This window comes from Falco punctatus (assembly GCF_963210335.1).
Source record: "Falco punctatus genome assembly, chromosome: 12".
NCBI lineage: Eukaryota > Metazoa > Chordata > Aves > Falconiformes > Falconidae > Falco > Falco punctatus.
The window spans coordinates 8,325,425-8,348,591 of NC_137592.1; the positions used below are offsets into that span (position 1 = coordinate 8,325,425).

Consider the following 23,167-nt stretch of genomic DNA (forward strand, 5'->3'; position numbering starts at 1 on the left):
ACTTTTAGTCCACAGGGACTAAACACTTTCTAGTCTCTAAAAACATCTGCCAGCTAACGCAGCCAGAGCCCTAGATGCTTTTGAAAGCATAGGGTGGATATGCAGTGGCATATGAGAGGGAGACACAGAGGCTGGGAATAGCTGTTTCTTGGAAACTGACAGCTGAAGGCAACTTTGGAAATTGAAAAGGCTTCAAGTAAGGTTACTCTTCTGGCTGAGGCGAGACGAAAACTTCGTTTATTAAAGTCGGCTCACCTAGTGAAATCCTAGCCGTAGTGATTTAGTGGAATAAACTTGCAAAAGGACCTAGTTTAAAACCCATGAAAATAATTTCAGATGTAAGTTTGTTCTCTTTCATTTACACTGACTTTGTGTGTGCTGGCCTGCAAAGCCTGACCAAAAATTTGTGTGTACAAAAAGTATTACTATTCTGGATTTCCTTTACTTTTGCGGTTTTGATTGCAGTTTAAGGCAGGTTTTCCCATTCTCTTGGAACTTGAGGTGTAAATTGTGATGCAGATTTCAAATGATGAGTGAGATTAGACTCATTCAGTTAAATTTAGCCATGGTATAAATGGATTCTATTTAAAGCTTTATTATACTACTGATTTTATGCAGGTATTTAATAAAGCCTAAAAAGAATTGGAACTTTCCAAGAATTTGCATTTTGGCACCACAAGTTACTGGAGTGGAATAGTTGGGCTGGGCTTCTTGTCGGTTGTACCTCTGCCTGTTCAGCCACTGGATCAACGTGTCCTGTGCGGAGAGCTCCAGCTGGGCAGTGATTACAGGGAAGGCCTTCTGAGTCATGAAGAACAACTGAATGCTTACCACCAGCTTGGGCAACTGAAAATATCTGTGCACTGCGAGCAAAACTTGGCAGTGAACATCTGTCAAAGCCCTGCCCAGTTTTAATTCTGTGTGCTTGACTGACCCATGGGTGGCTGAGTATCTGCAGAAGAACAAAGCACCAGTGTATACTATGCTAGAAAATTTGCTAAGGGCCTCTGTTTTTCCAGCAGACATTAGCTTTAATCACCGCCAAGTCCTTTTTATTATCAAAGTGTTTATGCAAACTGGCAGTTCTTCACCTCCAAGCTGAACCATACTGTTTGTGTTTTCCAGCTGAAGAAAAACATGAAATACAAGCAAACAACAGAGCATAAAACATAGCTGCGCTGTAAAATGTGCGTCCACAACATGTAGCAAAAGGTGGCCGGGTCCGAGTATGATACGGTTGGTTTTCTCCTTAAGTTCTGTCTGCCAGAGCAGTTCAGATGTGGACCTGCTGTTTACTAACAGCACGGAAGAGACGGGGAGCTTGGGGAGGGCAACTCCCAGGCAGAAACTGAAAGAAGGATGGACCCAAAGCGTGATGACTGCAGGCAAATAAACAGGCTCAATAGGGGAGGAATGGCGGTAGCGCTGCTCTGGCACTCAGGATGGTTCAGACGGTTCAACAAGGCCACAGCCTTTTCCTCCTCTGTGGAGGGTCCTGTCGTAGTGCTGGCCATGTGCCTTGAAAGAGTAGTTTGGGAATTACTAGCCTTAGGTATGAAGGGGACCTCAGCACTACTGCCCTAGGATCTCTGCAGTTGTAACTTAAGTCCTGGTTATGTGTTCACTTCTCAAGATGTTCTGTGTAGCTAACAGGGCTGGAAAATTTTAGCGTAAAAAAAGATCCAACATCTGTAATGAACTTGGGTGATCTAATTCCTCAAACTCAAAAGCTGTGGTTCTGAAACAAATGTGCCCAAATGCTTTGAGATTCTGCTTCTGCTGTGTGCAGCTTCTGTGAGCTATTTCAGCATTCAGCAGAAACTGAGCTGGGGGGCTGGGTATATACTTGGGCATCCGAAGCACCTCACCGCCTAACTGTGCTGCCACTGGCACCTGACATATGGGAGACCCTCTGCTCCAGCAGTGACTGCGGATCGATGTGGCTACTCTGAACTTCTGCTGTCCTAATTGCGACAGTATTTGCAACTCCATCCTATTCTCCACAGAAACAAAATCACTTTGAGAGCTGTATGGCCCCTGAAGCTAACGTGTCCCGCAGCAGTACCCTGTGGGGTGGCTGGGCTGGCTTTGCATAGCCACTTAGTCACATATGCAGATGTACTGCAAGTTAGAAGGAGCTGAATACAATGTCATTTTACTAATTTTGCTGGACTGAATAGAGAATTATTAAAAAATAGACCCTGATAAACAGAATTATTTTTTTTTTTTTATTACCCACTGTAATTAGCGATTCAGCTTCTATTCACACAGTGTTTAAGGGAGATGCTATATTTTGGAGCTCTTTGTGAAAGCAATTGTGTACATGTGAGCCAATGTAGTCTATTTTAAAGGATTTACAAACAGTGATTATCTAAAACGTGCTATTAGATATTGCAACAATTAATTTGTGCAGCTTTCTAAAGATAAGTAAGGCCTTTCACTTCATTGATACATGTGAACGTGAGGGACAAGCACATTTCAAGAAAAAACGGAGTGTCTCAGTAGCTGAGTGGTTGACAGGACACCCCTCTGGTCTGATTTCTTGTGGCGACAGGAACCGTCAGTGACTCCTTAGAGTGAACCAGAGCTGTGGGGCTCGGTACCACCACATGCTTTCAGCTACTCACGCAGAAATTAAGTACGAGCACAAGTGATTTGCCTGTTAAATGAGAAAGCCAAGACAGAGCCAAGAAGAGAACAAAGGTCTTCTGACTGCCTGGACTGTGTGTGGCATTAATCATAAAAGACATTTTTCTCCTTGTATCTCTGATAATGCTTTTCAGCTGTCAGCCTCACCGTCTGCTTATCTAACGCTGTCCTCATACCTCTTCCTGCTAGGTCCTGTGCTGCTTATACTCATGACAGACAAAAAAATAAATAAAGCCTGGGAATTAGATCACCCAAGTTCATTACAGATCTTGGATCTGCAGAGGTGAAAGTCTCATGTAGTATCCCGGTGTGTTACTCAGCCTCCCCAGACCGGTTAATTTTAAAGTGATCATTTAGCACTAACCTGGAAACACATGACAGCCTTCGAAATCAAAACAATCTGTTTAGGCAGGTGGGAAATGAAAACAGTCCTAATGGCTATAATGGTTTTCTGTGAAGGCCCCAGGCCTCATTTTGTCTCTGATAGCAATATAATCTTTTATAGCGTCTGTGAAGTTTCCTAATAAATAAATGTTCCTTGTTCCTGGTGGTTGAAGATGCTGTACAGGTGCATCATGAAAGTGCATTGACAGACTGTCGGTTTTCAATTCAAGACCTCTTGTCAAGATCATTTTACAAGATATTTCAAAGGAATATACAAGAAATAAAAAAGCAATGTAGCTGTGGCAGGTATTTAGTAATAGATTCCCTTGCTGTCTGGGAGCTGTTAGGAATATAAGTTGCATCAGTTTTCCCAAATTCTTTCAACTCCATAATTAGCAGTGCTTGCAAATGTGGCCTTAGTTTGGCAAGTGGAGAGGGAATGAAGGAAGGTAAGAAATATGAAAGACAGAGAAAGAGCAGCTGCTCCAGAATGTTTTCTGTAGCTCCAGTCATTCCTCACTTATTCTCTGCCTTGGTTGTTTTTCCAGAACTGGAAATGGGATTAAAATAAGGAAGAGAGGAGGGAGATGGATTCCTCACTTGCTAAAAAATGCAAAGAAATTCCCTTTTTCCATAGTTTGGTATTTTTACAAGTTCCCATTTCTGTTTGACCTCTTTGTGGGGAAGAGAAACTCTACGCGTCCCTGGAGCTGATGTCTAACGTGACAGAGGTAGAAACAAAATAGGAAGGAAATGGATGGAGTTAAAATACCCATTTGAGTATTGAAAAGTTAAGCTGCAGTATGAGGTAGGAATTTTTTCCTGCATGCACGGCTGTCTCTTGGTGCCTTAAACCCTGCGGTGGTGCAGGTCCCGCCCGGATCACCAACATTTAAAGTTAGCCTTACCAAATCACTGTGGATTGCTCTTCTTCCCTGGTTTATGGATGGACGCAAAGCCATTGGTATGTACAGAACTGTTGCTCTCCCTGTTTCGGTGATGGGTGTGGCGAGGTGTGTTGCTCTGTAATGCAAACAGAATGGCAGAGTCTCTAGGGTTTATTTTGTTGCCTGACAAGGCACTCACAGCTATGAATAATGTGTTCCTGCCCTGATAGACTGTCCACACTTAGAAGACCCAGAAATCCTAAGCTGGTTTTGTATTGGGAACTTCTACAAATATCTGATCCCATGGGGCAGCAGAAGTGTAGCTGACAGCAGGCGTGAGTAACCCCTTAAAATCATCTTGATGGGTAGTTGAAAAGTTGTGAATAATGTTGTTAAATGAAGGAAGAAAAATGTTTTACCTTAAAATATTTAGAGCAGATGCATCATTTGAGTAAGAAACCAATGTGCCTGAATTAGAAATGTTGTAACTTCAAAGAAACTGAGTCAGTAGTTCAGAATGAAGTGACACAGCTTTTAAAGGAAGACAAGCAACACTGCTTTCCCAGAAGCAATTGGGAATACAAATTGTGTACACCTAAAGCTAAACAGTGCGAAGTATAAACATATGAAATAACATAAAAATAAGAAAAGAAGAATATTTCCCCCCTGCAAAAAAAAAGAAATTCAATTTCATCTGTTAGCTTTGGAACACAAACCCTGTTTTCTTTGGAAAGGGTGCTGCCATTGCAGTACAGACCCTTCTTCCTGCTAGATTGGCCTGGGAAGAGGCTTTGCCTGAGTTAATGCAGTAGAACAGAGTGAGCCCATATTCTTTTCACGTGCAGTTTGAGCTCACTTTTTCTGGTGGCAGCCTCTTTTACCTTTTTACCAGAAATATACATTTCTAATAATACTCATGGTACTATGAGCAGGTAACTAAATGATCATGCCCGTTGAGCATTTCTGTTTGCTTGTGTGGCAGTATGACATGGCAGCCCCAAGGAGGCACAGCATGGGCTTTTCCTAGGGTGAAAGGGACTGCCAGAGTTAACACCGCTTTTAGGCAGAGGACACACGCTTTAACCTGTGTCGTTCCTGGCAGGCATTAGTCAACCCTGCTCTTAAAGACAAACTCCATGTTACCCCCTCCAAAGTCTGCTCTCGAGCTTGGCTGTCGCTGCCATTAGAAATGTGTACCTAGCGTTAAACTGCTAAACCCAGCTCTCCGGATCACGTCCGCCCTGCGCAAGCAGAGTGGTCCATCCCCTTCCTCGCTGCAGCAGCCTTTGGCGTAGGGCAGTTGTCATGTCTCCTCTCCATTTTCATTTTTAACGTTAAACAACCCCAACTCATTCAGCCTGTAATTAATGACAGTCCCTGCCCCAAGCAGCTTGGTAGTGGGCCTGATCAGCCTGATGTCATTACTTCACCATGACAATTTTCTGACTAACTCCATGTGATATTCCATCTGTCTGACACTATTAAAAACTTTTTATATAGCCCTTATTATTGTAGTTGCTGAGCTCCCCACAAACATCACAGTGAGGAAGGGAAGTGCTGTTATCCCCACCAAGGCACAGACAGACCATGACCTGCCAAGATCACACAGGGAGTCTTATCAGAGAATTAAATGTAGGTCTCTAAAGTCCTTGGCCAGCTCTAGCTATATGGTATGTTAATGTGGAGAATAAGGATGCTCCTGAAGTGGCAAGCAGATAGGGAAGGTATGAAATTGTATGTGAGAATTTTATTATTTTTTAATAAAATCTCACTTTACTTTTAATAAAGGTAAGATTATAGGCATGAGACCCCAGAAAAAAGTAGTTAAGTACCACATTTTTTTTTTGGGTTCCTGTCTGAAGTAATTCAATAACAGCACAATTAAACCTTGTTGTTACTCAGACCTAACTGAGAAGCCATTTAATCCTCATGCCCCAAGAAGTTTGCAGCTAAATTCTGTTTGATAAGTGTGAAGTTTAAGCATTAGCATATGGGTAAGGAACCTAAAAGTTAGCTAAGTGGCCCTCGGTTTTGTTTCCCAGAGCCTGCCGCTGTGTGATTTGCTTTCTGCTTTATATCACATAAGGGCTGTGTTAATGGGTGGCCTGCCGAAGGCAACCGAACGGCCTACCTGGCCTTCAGCAAAGAGGAGCATTCTTGGTTTAGCCTTCCAGCGATACAGGCTGTCAGGAGCGCATACGCACGTGCACTAATTCAGAATGAACTTCTTGTGTCTGTGCTCTAGTTAGACGTCTGACAGTACCCTTTTGGCACTACCAACATGTACCCATTCTGATCATGAAAACACCAAGACAACATTAATTCTGCTAAATCTGATTTTGCTCTTTGCAAGTACAGTGCAGCGAGAAGGGGAGAGGAGAACCACGTTACTTTTTGCTTGAGACAATTTCACTTAGTCCCAGATTAACTCTTAAATCTTGGTTTATTTAACTCACTGAGTATTTTCCTGTAAAGTGTACAGATTATATTGTAAAATCTCTTCAAGGGTCAATTTAGAACCTTCTAAGCAAATAAACACGAAATAAAAGAAAAGGCATTGGAACTCTTATCTGTCTGAGCGCTCAACAAAAGGTATGTTAGCTTAATTTGAGCCAGGGGAGCTGGATGGAGATTGCATTTAACCAGAAATGCTGGCAAAAATATGCTTCAGTAGAGCCAGAACCACATGTGGCCATTCCACTTTAATTGTGCTTGTTTTAAAAGATAGGTCTTTAACATTTACCCTCTCCATGCTTGCTGTCTCTTTATGAACTGAAAATAAAAGCTCCCCAGGCAGTCATACTAAGACCTCAAGCCTAAAATTTTTCAGCTGAGTCAAAAGCAAAACCTGTGCTGAATCTGCCCCATGCATTTTTTGTAGCCATAAGAAGACTGGACTTCTCTGCTGTTTTTTTTTCCCCAAGTCCCCAGGCCAGTGCTAACCCAGGCAGCCAGTGTTTTGATACTAAATGTATCTCCTTGGTGAGGTCAAAGGCAGTGGCAGCAGTGCTACTGGTTCGAAGGCAGCTTGCTGTAATATACTACAAAACCCGAAAGTACGCTCAACAATAACAAAAGCATTAACTGCTGACCCACAGCTCGGTGAAATTCAATCCCACCATTAGGCAAACATGAAAATGAGATCCCGGAGGAAGGAAGGTTCAGATGTTCAAGACCAGAGAAATTGGGTGAGGAGCACAGGAAACAAGATGGAAGTTGTTGCAGACTGGGGGGAGAGAGGCTGCCAGTTCAGCAGTAGGATCTTTTAATACCGTACATTTCAACATGCACTCAGCAGTTAGTGGTTTTGCTCCGCTTTGGAGCAAAGCAAACCAAAATTATTTATACCTTTCACCATTTTAGGGACACATTTCACGTGATAGAATTTGATTTCCCAGGGGCTGCTTCAGAGCTTCATGATTCCAGAACTGCTTTAAGTTAGATGCTTGTGTCAATGTGTAGGTGCCCACTGCAAAGCTGGAACGTTACAGGAACCTGAAAGAGCTAAGCACTTAAGTCTGACCCGCTTTTATCTTGTGTCAGATAGTTACAGATTTGCACCACTGTAACTAAGTGTATTTCAGCGAGAGTCAGGTGCCAAACACATGAGCACCCTAGAAGATACCCATCATCAGTGCTGTGTGTTTCAGCAGCGAGCTGCGGGGGGGTGCTGCAAGGCTTTCGGTACATACTCTGCGGGGCCGCACTGGCAGGACTCCACGCTCTCTCAGTTGGTGTTACAGTGCGTTGCTTTTTTCCCCAGAGCACATTCACTGCAGATGACCGTTCTGAAGACGGCTTCACCCTGAACCCTGAGGACAGAAGAGAATACCCTGATCTCCAGGCTGCCCACCGGCCGTTCCCTAAGCAGCGGTTCAGGCAGGAAAACGGGCATACATCCTTGCAAAGAGATGGACCCAGATCTTTCCTCCTGGATCTTCCAAACTTCCCTGACCTGTCAAAAGCAGATATCAATGGGCAGAATCCCAACATTCAGGTACAAATTTATGTTAACGTGAATTTTTTATGAGCTGCACAAAATTATTTTACTGAACCAAGACAACTTTCAGCCTGGCTTCCATGACATGCAGTTAGAACACAGTGTCTCTACCAATAGCACCAAAAGAGGATGTATATAATGTAATATTATATATATATATAAATACATATATAATACAAAATATACTTTTTGTCTTAAGCGAATGCACTATTTCAACTTTTTTCTACATTTCTCTTTGGATAGCGTTAGTTTCATAAATGTGGGTATCAGTACAGACCTATTTATGATACTAAAGCCATCTTTGCTATTGCCATTTTGGAACATAATATATCCACTGAATATTAAATGGGTATTTAAAATTCTGTTTTCAATTCTCTGTTGCAAAATTTGTTTGTGAACTGGTTCTCTTTCGGTATGCTGTTATAAAATGCAATCATCCCCAAAGCTTATAAGACAACGAGTCTTTAAGTTTCAGCTCAAAATGTGGCCCTCTGTATGGAAACAAGACATGAAGTTAATTTCTGTAGCAGCTGCCTGGAGTGAAAAAAAGTTGTCTGCAAGAAACTTTTCTATACATTATTCCTCAAACTATTCTTGGGTTTGGGATGGCCACTTACAAGCCGCTTGCATCTTGAAACTTCATGAATTAGAAAGAGGAAAAAAATGAGTGATTTGTTTTTAATTCAGAGCCTTAAAGCAAAATTGGCATTAATAAGCAGTCTTTTTTAACCAAAACAATAACGTGAAATGTCATTCTGCCTAAGATGTGCTTATAAAAACAATGCACTAATAGAACTGGTTTTCTGGTTAAATCAATTCCTGGCTTCTTACAGTCCTCCAGCCCACAAAATTACCATCCTTTTGATATGTCTAAGAAGTATGTACGTAAAGGTAAAATAGCTCTGTTAGTGAGAGACCAACATGATCAGCAGGCTGGAGCACCTCTCCTCTGAAGACAGGCTGGAGAGCTGGGGTGGTTCAGCCTGGAGAAGGCTCCGGGCAGACCCTATAGCAGCTTCCAGTACCTAAAGGGGCCTGCAGGAAAGCTGGAGAGGGACTTTGTACAAGGGGCTTGTAGCGATAGGACAAGGGGGAATGGCTTTAAGCTGAAAGAGGGTAGGGTTATATTAGATGTTAGGATGAAATTCTTTACTGTGAGGGTGGCGAGGCACCGGCACAGGCTGCCCGGAGAAGCTGTGGCTGCCCCATCCCTGGCAGCGTTCAAGGCCAGGCTGGATGGGGCTGGGAGCAGCCTGGGCTTGTGGGGGGTGTCCCTGCCCGTGGCAGGGGGGGTGGAACCAGATGGTCTTTAAGGTCCCTTCCAACCCAAACCATTCTATGAGTCTGTGATCGGGCGAGAACAAGCCTTCTCCAAGTTGACGCTCCATTACAGCTTAGATGGCTCGCAACGTTAAGAAGCCTAACAGATTTGTAGTAAGTGCAGGTCCAGTATTTGACAGTCCAAGGCAGTAAACATGTTCAACATGTGGTGACTGTACACATCCCTCATGCTAGGAGAAGCCTTCCAGAAAGCCTTAGGAAGGGAAGGTAGGGAAGCTATAGGGGCCCCAGATTGTGGCATGAGGTAAATAGTGTAACGTCATTGTTTGAACGGTATGTAAACTGCAGAGGAGGACAGGAGGCAACAAAAACCTTCTCTGATTGGTAACAGCATTTAATGTTTAGACTCAGGGACTAGATAAATGAGATGGAAACATTTTCCTGGCTTGTCTTTATAGTAACTGTTTCTGCTCTGACCTGTTTCTCCACCACCTGATCTTGGAAACGTGTTGGCCAACTATGTCAGCAGTTTTGCTGGACTCTGAGAACCGGGAAGCCTAGTCCTGTAAACTAGAAAACATTGGGCAACATTAATCCCAGTGCTCTTGTGCACAAGGATCAGCTATTCCAGAAACAGGTTCCCTAAGTTCTGCATTGTCTTTACTCTGCTTACTTAGGCACATAAATAGGGATATACAAAGCTGCTTTAAGTTCCTGGTTGACAGTCCTGCAGCAGGTCAGGCCTCTTGGAGATAAAGCTCCCATTAATTCATTACAGAGTCAATGAAAGTTTATTTCTTTGTTCAAAGTTGTGAAAGGTGGCCTACTCTTTTGGGGAAAACAGGATTATAGTGAATGCTGGCTCATTAAGCAGTACTGTACTGACCTGAATGGCAATAATTGACTTGGAAATTTCTCATCGGCTGTTTGGCAGAATCGATGCTCATTTTTCTTTTCACACCGTGGCTTCGGGCTCTGTAAGTTACAATCCTGGGGGTGTTAATTTAAAAATCCTCCTGGGACAGCAAGGTTGGAAAGGGGAAAAAAAAGCCTGTGTGTATTAATCTAGCACAATGGCCACATTTACTTCTCAGAGACCCACAACTTCTTTTCTCTTCTACTAGTACAAAGCTGCAGAGCAAAAATAACATTTTAAAGGGAAATTATACCTGGAAATTTTGAAAACTTGATAAGCAGACATAAAACTCAGCCTGAAAAAGCAGGTCGAAAAGATACTCCAGTGAGTTCTCTTTACAGCCATTCCTTCTCTGGTTTCCTGTGAGATGGCAGTTGCTGTATCATGCCCTGGTTGTGTGCTTTTTCAGGGAGGAAGTGGTAGATGTCAGGACACCATCACAGGAGTTCAGAAAATTAATGTGTCCCCAGGTACAACTGTATTTATCAGGCGATAATCAAATATAACTATACTGGACTGTCTTCTAGAAAAACCTCAGAAACAACAGTTGGAGCTGCAGTAATCCAAATGCAATTTGCCTCTTTGCATGCAAGACCAGGGTGACACTTACTGTTCTTTCTGTGGCATTCTAGCCTTGTAAAATCTCCCATCATTTCAAGTGGCCTTTGATGCTTTAGCATTGCTTCCGTGCTGGTTGTTTAAGAGTAACTGCAGTAGCTGCTGTGGAGCAAAGGCTGGCTGTTTGGTTTGGGGCGTTTTGTTTTCTTTTTTTTTTTTTTTTTGTCATTTTAACAATTCTGTCAATGCCTGGAAGACTTCTGGATGATTGCAAAAACTGATCACAAAACCTGATCTTTGGTTTTCCTTTCACAAGTGGAAAATCCCTTTTGTGTAGGTTTGCACTCGTTTGATGAGCTAGCCGAGGGATGCCAATGCGGGCTGTAATTGGGCAGCATTATTATTGACAGTATGACAGAATTGTTCTTACCCGAGTAACAGAATGAAGTCACACAGGAGGTATGACTTCAGAGGAACCTGCTTATTTTCCATTTCCAATGGGTTTTTCTTGTCTGTCCCAACCAGCCTTCTACAACCTCTCCACTCTCCTCTGCAGCTGATCCTCTGTTTGCAGCCGGGTGCTTCAACTTGCAATTGAACTCTTGCTCTTGTCTCTCCCCTTTTCATTTTACTCCTGGTTTCCCAGGCTTGGGTACCATAACAGGTAGTGCACTGCTCTCTGTTGTCCCACTGCTTTGCTGCTTTCCTAGCAGTGCTCAACACCATGGCAGACAAGGGAAAACTCCTTACTGTTTGTCAGGCAAGGGCATTTTGTTGATGCTAATACTCTTCAGAGAGCTTGAATCTTGATCAGGCTTCACAACCAGTATACCTGAAACACAGGTGGGTGAGTTCCAGTTGCAATGGATGCATTAACAGGTGACAGATTCTAAGCAGAAACTGTGCAGAGTTAGGTAGGATTCCTGTCCTAAAAACATGTTGATTTGCCCTGGAAAACTGAAGTAAATCAGTGTATGATCAAATCTGTTGCGATTATTATGCTCATTTTGAGTTGCAGGATTGGTAGTAATTGATAGGAGTGATTTTAAACCAGGAGAAGGTAATCGTTTTGTGTGAGGCCATATCCACCAGTCACACCACTCCAGTGCTTCTGTGTTAGTTTTATTTATTCTCTTTGATATCTATTCAGTTTCTACCTTTGATTAAAAAAAAATCTACAAAGAACCACCCACTCTAAGAACATACCCAGCTACAGAAAACCAAGGCTGTATGATCTTTTAAAAAAGAACTGCAGACTTCCAACCAGCTCTTCTCTGGGTTCAGCCCTGGCCATTTCCCTCACCTCCGTCTGTATCACATGTCCCTTTTAACACATTTTATTAGATGGATTTTTTAGGTATCATTTACATTTGTCATCTGAAGCTGCTGGTTTCACTGCGTTGGAAAGCAACACCACCTTGATGTTGTTACAGAAGACTCAGCGGTATCTGTAATACTGAGCTCTGACCAGTATGGCCCATCTCTGATCTAGCACAGTAAGAACTGGAGGGCTCCAGTAGTGCTTGTTTCTTGTAATTACTGTAAGGCTTCATAGTTTAAGGCAGCAGCAAAGCAGTTGTCCCCAGCTGCAGCACTGGGAGCATGGTGCAGCCTTCCCAGGAACTAGCTAGTCCTCTTAGCAAAGCTGGAGTGACTAGTCTAGGCAGAGCCGGGTGCCCGAGGGCCGTGGTTAAACCACTTCCAGTACCAGAGCTGTTACTGCCTCTGTGCAGGTTTCCTAACGTCACGGTGTAACAAGAGCTCACTGCAGAGAGAAAAAATTGGAGTTGGGCTTTAGAGTGGATTGTTAATTGTGGGGCTCAGTTGGGCCCGTCAGAGAGTGCAGATAGGATTGACAACATTAAATGCAAATTTTGGGTTTCAAGTCACACTGTCGTCTTTGCTCCCAGCAAATTTTGAGGGTCCTTCACTTTTTATCAAGTTCAGAAAACTGTTCTGAGGAGCTGTCGTGATATAACCAGAAGTAAATCGGTGTCACTGCTGATATCATTTAACTGGAGTTGTTACGTGGGGTAAAATTTCCCATTTCAGTATCTTACAATGAACTCGTTTCTGTTCTGCTGTTAGTTACCTCACTGATTTGCGCTCATCCTCCACTTCAGGGAGCGGCAAGTTCTGCATTGGAAATTTGCATCAGTTGCAGGAAGGGAACAGAGGATAGCTATGGCTAGAATCCACTGCTTGCACAATGTTGCAAATGTAGCTCTTCCTGAAACCATCTTCTCCTTGCTTAGGGCATTGTTTACACGATTAAAGCAAATTCAGAAACATTGTTTCAGTAAACAGGATGAAGTACACAGAACTTTTTGTGCACTCCAACAGGCGGGGATAATATTCATCTTCTGTATATTTTTAGCCAGGAGAAAATTGGATGTTGGTGTCTGGAAACATCTGTGCCTGATACCTTTGTTTCATTAGAAATCGACTGCAAATCTGTTGTTTTAGTGTACCTATGCCAAGTGTTTTTAGCAAGTTTAAGAGGAACATCCTTATTTGTAGCTCACACAACCATAGAAGAAGTGGCTTCATTTTAGGTTTGAATACTTCTGGACATGATTGTGGATTTATATAAGAACCATGTTACCACAGACATTTTAGAAAGCTTGAGAAAAAAAAAAAATAATCTTTACAGTTTTCATAATCTCTGGAAGAAGAAATCTGAGAAAATGAAGTCTTTAAAACAGTCTCCAAGACAGAAATACTAAACCGGGTCTATTTTTTTTAATTTTTGAGAGAACATGTTTTTGTTGGAGTAGTTATACAGCATGAAAGCTTTTTCAGAGCCACTTTAAATGCCCATTTCTAATGACTCTCATTCTAGATCTGATTTCTTTTTTCTTTTATAAACAACCTCCTGTATAGAAACTGATGAAACAAGATATGTCTTTGTGTATCATGTATATGCATAGTCATGGGCTAGTGTTAAGTCTATCTGTAAGTACTGGGAAGAACTCAGCAAATGCTGATTTTTCAAAATTTTTACACTGGGATAAGGAAGCAATTGGTCGCCTGAAGCAGCAGCCTGTTCTCACACCTCTGCCCTAACTTTTGGGTCATACCATGGAGGAATTACTAGGTTTACTCACTGATTTCCTCCCTGCCTCTGGAAGGTCCATTAGATTTAAATGGGGCTGGGCAGAGCACAGCAGAACCCCTGAAAACAAACAGTACTGGAGCCGACTGAAGCTATCTTCTTTTTTTTAATTTCCAAGAGTGGCAGTTCAGACAGTCACAGGATTCTTTATAGAATTTCTTTCACTCTATGTGGGTTTTTTTGCCACATGTTAAACAAACAACATGGTAGTCAAAGCTTTAAGCAGCAGAGAGAGGAATATAGCTGTGTGTCACAGTACCACACTGGATTTTGCTTTTGGTATGTTCATTTTTTAAAATAGGCTGTGTGTTGGAAAATTAATTTTAAAGACCTTTTCTAATAAGCCTACTTGATAGTAAAAACAGACTGCAGAGGGATATCTTATTGCACAGACATGTCACGGAAGTCAGTGGCACGTTGGAAGTCTGGTGAGGTCTTATGATGCTGGAAGCTTGTGCATTACACCTGCCTGTCTTCCCCAGCACAGCACATAGCTCAACAGAAATTTCTGTCCCTACAAACCCGCTTTTGCTTAAAGTGACTTGGCATCCTGAAAAAGTAATTTAAAGCAAAATCCCTATGGTTCTTCAGACTGTACCTGGCTGAAATAACGTGAGTTCATGCTGATTGACTGTCATATAACAACCATTACCAAAGCAGATAGAATCATTATCAAGTGCCCCCTGCCTTTTTTTATGAGAGGGTTTGGTTTGCTTTGCTTGTTTTGGTTTAGCGTTTGTTTTTTTTTCACTTTGCTGAGTCATTGCTTATAGAGTTAATGTGGTCTTAAAAAGACTTGCTACTGAAGTACTAAAGTCATACTAATTTTCACATGGGCAGTACTAAAGGCCTGCAACTGGCCAACAGTGCACAGTGTTAGCCACTCGGTAACACTATTTCCTTTCACTTATTGTGAAAACTCTGTTTTGCTTGGATAGATGTAACAATTTTGAATCCCTGAACTAACCCTGATGTTTTAAAACTTATGAAATCCATTGTAATTCTTGGTCTGTAGAAACTGAGGTTTAATGAAGTAATCATTCCAATTCCATATTTAGCCTGGGAGTAAAATATCTCTTGTGTAAAGATGCTATTAGGCTGACAACTGCACTTTCTTTCACTCTTGTTCTTTCTCCCAGTGGAACTTCTTAGTAGCCTCAAAGTTGTTTCACTTCAATGGTTTGGTCTCTGGTCAAATGCAAAGCATGCAATAGGTGCAAAATCTCCTTTCTGCAAAAAAAGGATGTGTAGGCATTGTCTGTGCAGCTGTGTCCGCAGCTACGAAGCTATGGCAGCAGTTCTGTTTCACTTCCTATGTCACACTACTCTGTGGATCACAGGTAACTGAAGAAACACGGACACTCTTTCCTTTCTTTCTCTTGTGATTTTCCTCATAACAATTATTGTAGAATCATAGAATCATTTAGGACAGAAAAGACCATTAAGATCATCGTATAAAACTGAACCTTTTATCCAAAGTACAAATCCATGGAGCCATGTAAAAGCCTTTTAGCATAATAGTACATTATTGTGTTTTTCCTGGGTTTGCACAACTCGATTTTCATGGGGTGCTGTCTTGAAAGACAGCTTTGTAAATCTATAAAACATGAAGAATACCTCCGTACCTATTAAACCTTTCAGATATATCTGATAGTCCCTTCTGTATCATAGTTGTTTAGCCAGTCCAGTGTAATCACTGAACCACATTAGCATGAAACATCAGAGCATTTTATGGTTTACCTGTGGCCACGCTGTGCTTGCATGACTCATAGCGCCAGGGTTTCTGATGTCCAGTTCCTACTTCTAAATAGCCTCCAACATGCACGCACAGTATTTGTCCAAAGTTTTCATAATTACACATTGTTCAGCATAGAAAAGGAGTAATCAAGGGCTGTTCCTATGCAGAATTGTATTTACATTCATGATGTCCGCAGCGAACTTTGAATCTTGGCTCTGGGCTTCTGCAGAAACCGTGAACGGGTTGTGTATCATTCCACTCTCCAGCACAGAAAGAGGACTTACTTCAGAGGGCTTAGCAGTAAGTGACTTACTCGGCAACGGTTGAAAGAACTGCTGGCTCTCACCACAGCAGAGTGCGGTTTCACATAGCGGTGACAGCCCACGCCGCTGTGTGATGGAGGTGCTGGTGCTGCAGGGAGGGCTGTGCCGGGGGCTGGGCTGAGCTGTTGCCAGAGGGCAAGGCAGGTGGAGACCTGGCAGAGACCCTGGCCTCTGCATCTTCCATCTTCCCACTCACAGACTCACTTGGCCCTGGCTCAAGTCAGTCCAAGTCCTTGCAACGGGCTCTGCGCGTTGGTGTGCTCCATGCTTGCCTCAAATTCAGCCTCAGTGTAATTAGAGTAACAGATCTGGCTTTCTTTTTCCTGGTCATGTATGTTCAGGTTTAAACATCTTTCCCCACAAGACAGAAAATTCTGCTGCAAAGCTTTTAGGCACAGCATGGGTTGTTATTTTGTGGGGGATTTTTCCTAGCCTTTGTTCCAAGGTCTGATTCAGCAGAGGTAGCAGAAGGAATCACTCAGCTGCTGCGTATCTCTGGGCTCAGTAACCTGCATATGGTTTACACCATGCGAACCCTACAGTATTACACAGCCCCTCCGCAAGGGAACAGTCATTTGTCTTCGCTGCGTAGGAAGTTTCCCACGGACGAGGAGGAGGCACTGACAGCCAGCCCGCACTGTTCTGCCTCCCATAGGTTACCATTGAAGTGGTGGATGGCCCCGACACCGAGACAGACAAGGATCTGCAGAAGGAGAGCAGCAAGCCTAGCTGGCCAGTCCCGTCACCAGACTGGAGAAACTGGTGGCAGAGGTCCTCCACCTTGACTCGCATGAGCAGCGGTGACCAGGACTACAAGTATGACAGCACCACTGAGGACAGCAACTTCCTCAACCCTCTCGGTGGGTGGGATAGCCATGCACCCAGTCACCGGAGATTTGAATCCAAGGAGCAGCCAGAGTATGGTAAGCTTGCGTTCCAGGCCTCTTACGGGCATCTTGGGATTGTAAAAATGAGTTTGGGGGAAATGAGAATGGTGAGGCATCGCTGAAAGTAGGCCAAACAAAATAGAATTTTTCAACATGTGGCTTTTGTTCATCAGCTTTTAAATACAAATCTGTGCAGATGCACAAGCTGTACTGTGGTAGCTGCATTCCACTAGTAAGTCTATAATCTTGAAAATCATACCAGTTAGCCCATAAGAGGACCTTTTTTTAGCCCTAAGTGTACTTTTTTTAAAAACAAAGGAAACAAGGTTTCATATTTATTTTTAGAGTAAGGATAAGTACAAATTTAGAAACGTGCAGTGGTTTGGGAACCAAAATATGATTATTGGATAAATAAGCAAGATCTAAAACGTGGTAGTATTTGGTGGATACACAAATATGATGAATTATGTTGGTGCATGTGTGGGGAGTGGCATGTGCAGCAGGAACATTGTGTATTTGCGTGTGTAATTCTCTTCCAGATGTGTCATGGCGAAAACAATTGTTTTCAGCTTGTATGAAACAGTTGCAGAAACCAGAAACAGAGGAGCTAGTTATTCACTGCCCCAGCGGGCTGTGACTATCCACATGGGCATGACTCAAGGGAGGTGAACTAGTATGTGCTCATGGGTATAGCTCAGAGCCTCTCGGATTTAAGTTGTGTGTAAATACAGAAGATTTTTTGGTTACAGCAGGGTCTCAAAGCCACAGTGCTTTTACCCTGGCACTTCCATTGCATTCCCTAGATACTGCAGAGTGGCTGTCATGCGCTGATTCAGTCTTATTTTCCCCGTTTTGGTTAACTTTGAGTCCTAAAGCCTTAACAATTGAGGGAGACTTTTCGTGGAATTTAAATATTTAAATACATACATATGTATTAAATTTTGTGGCCAGAAGATTGAAGTCTATCCCTTCTTTTTGCACCTGCCTTTATTTGTGGACACGCATTATTGCCAAGAATTCACGTATTAGGTAGCTATTCATTTAGGTAAAACAAAATCGTGTTCACAAATAATCGTGGTAGAAAAAAAAGAAAAGAAGAATTACAAATGCGAAAATAGGAAGAACAGGTTAAGCTCCAGCTGAAAATACACACATGGTGTATTTAATAGTAGATACTGTGGGCTTCATAGTGCGGTATAAACACTAGGTAGGTTGGCCTGAAAATTATGCTAGAGCTCTCCGCTGTGCAGCAGAGCACCCTGCTGACTGGGAAAGGCTCCTGGCCTTACGACTAACCTGGGATGCCGTGCCCCTGGCCAGGGGGATGTAGCTGCAGATCCTGCCTGTATGGGGCTTTTGTGCTAGTTCCACCCGCTGACCTGTTCTCATGTCTCATGGCTCTTATCTCCCTCCTCCTGCCCCTGCCAAAAGGCACCGCATGGCTTTGCCTGCCCTTCCTGGGCCTTCCAGTCTGGGCCCTTTGACAGCGTTGCACTTGCTCACACTCCCTCTTCCTTGCCAGCCACGTGGAGAAAAAAAATTCAGAGTTGGAAAAGGGCCGGGAAGGAGAGCGGGGCCAGGCAGAAAGGGCAGAGCACATTTTCTTAAGGCATCTTATGCCTCTTCAGACTGCTGCAGTGCCCACCTGTTGGCAAATCCTGGAATCGTGGGTCTTTGCACGCAGGCGGTAGCCATGTGCCCCCCACATCACACCATGGGCACCTGACTCGGGTGTGGTGGCTTCCTCATTGGCAGCAGTGTAAGAAAAGGAGGAAAAGCATATAAGGTCCCTGCCACGAGGAACTCGCATCTAGGCAGCTTGCTACGAGTGAGATATATAACCTTCCCATAACTCCTGGCAATAAATGTTTAATAGCACCCCACAGAGTTGTCGTCAGTCATTACATATGGTACAAATCAAGTTACGTGTTCTAGTAACCAGCTCAGGAAGCCCACAGACAGCATGGCAGTGGGCGGGGGAGCGGGAATCGCATGTAGCACAGAGGCCAGTGCAGGCAGGGATCTGTCCCTGTGTCTTGCAATTACATACATATTCAGCCTATAGCTATAGAGTAGGCCTGGCTCAGAGTTGCTAAACCCTATTTTGCTTTGCTGCCAGTGCTGGTTTAACCCAAATGAGCAAAGGCTGCAAGCTGTGACCTCAGGGTCAGTTACGTGTCTCCTGTAGGTTGCAGAGAAATCCATTAAGCCAGATGTTCCCTAGCGAGAGACAACTCTCGGCTGGGAAGGTGAGCAAACGGGCTTGGTTCATGCACGACGTTTGGTGGCCTTCAGAAGGTGGCATGTGCCACCATGTTCACGCAGCAAACAAAGGGGACTGGCTCTAAAGGGATTAGATACTTAGAGTGGTACCGAGCCATGGTAGTGCAGACTTGGCATCATTTGCCCTTGGCTTTGTCCCAGAAGAGAATAAAGTTGTGTTTTGTTTTCAGGAAGTTCCTGCTAGTAAACCGTCAGATTTGATGTTATTTAATAATTCACATGAAACGCTACAAATCGCATGTTGTTCTGGGTGCAAGATGCATATGTGGTTCCCTATATCCATGGCAGTATTCCTGTAATATCTGTTTCCTGTTCAAGGGATCGAAAAACAAAATCGCAATTTTCATGCATGACCCTCAGCCTCCCATAGTGCAACATTCATTGTGCCCTAAAAATTAGTTGAGTATTGTTGTGCAATTGCTGTGTCTTTTGAAAAGATGAAAAAGAAAACTTAATTTATCCTGTGCCTGATTAGTCTGTGGTCAGAAAACATATTCCTATATACAGGGAAATTATGTGGATAGACGTGTACTGTTAGTTCATGACCCAGCTTTGCAGCTGAGGATTCTCAGCTGCCAAAAGGTCAAAAGAGAAAGGAAATATTTTTTCAAATTATGTTGCATGCATTTCCCTGAGGAGCATCAAGTGTGAATACCATTTAAACAGCAGGCTTATGCCTGGCACTTAGCCCAAGCTTCAGGTAGAGACATCTGGATTCCATTCTTGTTTTGCCTTCTTAATAAAAAACACTACACAGTAGTTTTGGGTAGTAGGAGTTTTGTTTCTTCATTTCCGTCCTCATCTTTGTTCTTTCACAGATTATATTGACGGTGAGGGAGATTGGAGCCCATGGTCCCTTTGTAGTGTCACCTGCGGGAGTGGCAATCAGAAGCGGACGAGGTCCTGTGGGTACGCCTGCACTGCCACCGAGTCACGGACCTGCGACAGGCCCAACTGCCCAGGTGCGAGCATGTTCCCGGGAACTGCAGGCGGGGGGGGGGGGGTGGGATATGGGGGGCAGAGCCCTCCTGTGCACAGAGCCCAGGGCCCGTTTGTCCCCTCACTGGGGAGGGGCTCTGGTGGGCAGGCGCACGCTGGTTTGCAAGGCCATTTATGAAAGAGCAGGTTCTTTGCTCGTAATAATACGCTGATAGATGAAGTCTACTGTTCCCAGGGACTCAAAAGGCAAATACGGGCGTTTTTTAGGTTACAGCAGGCGTTTTTGTGGACAGTACATTTTGTATTCCAAAGGATGCAATCTACTCTCTTGAAACAAATCTGTATTCATTTTAGAATTTCAAAACAGCTGTGTTGACTGTTACCTCAGCAAGCTCCTATTTTGCTGTGCAGTGAACAGGCATGCCTGTGCTGTGAACAAATAGCTCCATACCAGTTATATGGCTTTTAAGTTTTGTGCTTAACGTATACAGAGTTGCTTTAGGACTCCATGTGTACTAATATAAAAAAAATACTTTAAATACCTACTTTGCATTTCACTCCAGAGATTTTGGGTTCATTGGATATTTCTTGTCCTAGAAAGTCAATGTTAAGCTGGAAATGTCATCTCTGTTTCGTTTACACCCTGCTTGATAATTGGAGAATTATAAACCAACAAGTCTGGTTCTGCAGCAATTGTGCAGAGTGGGATGAGGGAGTGTCTAGTTTTGGCTTGAATGTATTCAGAAAATATGGCCAAGAAGCCTTACCTTAGCTCTGACTCATCTACAGGCATTGACATCTAAATGCCAGTAACAGAGGTGTCCTTACTATCAGGCAATTTTTGCTTTGGTGACAGCAGGGCCGAGCACTCAGACCTACATTGTAAAAATTTAAAGCTGCTATGGAAAACTTTCCCGTGATGTTCTTTAAATGCTGCTGTGTGTTTGGATTTAGCCAAGTTTGTAATGCAGTGATGCAGTAGTTGCCACAATGCATGGGATATGTGCCATTTCAGTACTTCCCAAGACTGGAGAGAAGTAGAAACACATGCCATGGTGGTATGCATTTCACTGAGTCTACTTAATGTCTCAGAAAGGCAGAAATGCTTAAACTGGGGGTCAGGTTTTTTTTGTTGGGAAGTGAAATGTTAGCAGCACTGCAGAGAAGACTTTGGGGCCTCAGTGAGAGAGTTGGAGAGAAATTTCTCACTCACAGATAGATGTGCGCATCCATTGCAAGGTAATGGCTGCTAGGCTGTTCAGGGGGAAGGTGTTTCTGGATGCTCAATAATAAAGGGTTAATTCCAGATGAAAGTATGTAGCCCCCAGTTACATTCTCCAGTATTTATTACCGGCTAGCATCAAACAGTGGCAAACTTGAAAGAAAATATATCATATAACAGACCCCCAGCGATCAGCAGGCAAAACATATTCACTCTTTGAGGCTGTGCTGACATTTTTAAAATTACAAGGGCAAAGCTCAGCTTCTACTGTGTATAATTCTGGCAGTGAATTACTGCCCCGTAATGGGTTCTTGGGTATCTATTATTCTGCATCTACTGCTGGAGTTAAGGCAAAACTATGATAATTTTATTGAAAAGCAGCCTGAGGCTGTTTTGAAGCTTGCAAGCCACTATTATGCCCCAGTTCAGGAGATCAGGAGAAAGTTCACTGGCAAGAAGATGGATGGTGAACAGACTTCATTATTAACCATATAGTTATCACATATTAAAGAGCTTTCTGCTCTTTTTTGAAGGTCTTTAATTCAATGGAGAGGGAAAAAAACCTCAAACCTGTTTAAATGCTTCTTTGAAGAGATGTTTGTTTTAAGGCCACATGGCACAGCAACATAAGGGAAACATGAGGCTGGTAGGTAGGCCAAACTAAAGCAGCAATGAAAGGATGTTTGCTTTGGCAAGATCAATTAATACATTTTCTGACAATCTGTGTTTCTCTCTACTGATAGCAAACACTTAAATTGCAGGTTGTTGGAAGATCCAGATATTTTTATTTGATTGCCGTAGCTGCAGGGGGATGGGATTGATGGGAGAGGTTATTTATCTCTCACCTGCTCACACCTTTTAACTCACTAGCACAGGCAGAGACCAGCAAGCACCAGTCTTCTTGCAACAGCGTCATTCTTCCTCGTAATTCCTGAAAAATGGTTTTCCATAGGCAGATGTGAACTTATTCACCTGTCTTCAGGCATGTTGCTCTTTTTGAGAAAGTGGCACAAAGACTGTCTCCTTTAGACATGATATTTTACCCAGGGCTTTAGAGTTTCCATTAGGACGTTTGTTTTTATCTTGTCGGTCGCTTGTGATACATGCTCTGGAGAAGATGCTGGTCACATAAAGCTGACCAAGTGGCTGTTGGTGAAGTTTTTGCAAAGCTCCTACCTGAATTACTGGGAGATGCTGGCAAACCTTGCATCCGAAAGAGGAGGAATTAAATCTGTTCCCTCACTGCTGTCCCTGCACTGGGTTCACAACTGACCAGTTTGTTGCTTATATTTAAGCTCTAAAACTTGAAAACTTTAGACCTTTGGGCTAAACTACTGCTTTATCTTCCTAACGCCACAGATTCCTTGGTCATTATACTTTCAAATGAACATTCCCTCCAGCAGCAACTTCAGGTGGCTTCCCTGCCAAACAAAAGCACCTTGCAGAACTGGGGAAGGAAGGAATGGCAGGGAAGCAGTTGATTGCACAGTGTTTTAATGGGAAAGCACCACCACCACTAACACGTGTTTGTCTTAGGGATCGAAGATACCTTCCGGACAGCTGCCACAGAAGTGAGCTTACTTGCAGGAAGTGAAGACTTCAACGCTACCAAACTGTTTGAAGTTGGTAAGTAGCCTAGTCAATCTTTCAGCAACAGATAAGAGACTTACTTAGATTTTCCTGGTTGAACTCTTGCTGCAGGTCCAAGATCTTGAGTTTACCATTAAAAATGTCAGTAATAATGGCCATTTATTATTTTGCTTAAGTTTATGATCTGAACCTTAGCTTGCTTCTCTCGCCGAATCTTTCTCCTCTTAAGTCTTAGCAAATTTCTGTGCTGCTTTCATTATAAAATGGTGATTCTCTGTCCTAGCTCAGAAAAGAGCTGTAAGGCTACACATTAATGCAGAGTGGGGAAAAATCAAATGCTGTTCAGCATTTTGCTAAAACAGCCTCAAATGGAAGATACTGTAAAAGCATTTTAG

The 23,167-nt window shown here is 43.1% G+C and overlaps 1 protein-coding gene across 1 annotated transcript in view; it reads left to right on the forward strand.

Annotated features, from left to right (window-relative positions):
• The window catches only part of ISM1 (isthmin 1), a 40,138-nt gene that overhangs the window by 14,968 nt on the left and 2,003 nt on the right, over positions 1 to 23,167 (forward strand). Inside the window, exons 3-6 of the mRNA XM_080408512.1 lie at positions 7,684 to 7,917; positions 16,507 to 16,774; positions 19,840 to 19,983; positions 22,719 to 22,808. Of these exons, the coding sequence (XP_080264638.1) occupies positions 7,684 to 7,917; positions 16,507 to 16,774; positions 19,840 to 19,983; positions 22,719 to 22,808 (736 nt within the window). The remainder of the gene's footprint in view (positions 1 to 7,683; positions 7,918 to 16,506; positions 16,775 to 19,839; positions 19,984 to 22,718; positions 22,809 to 23,167) is intronic.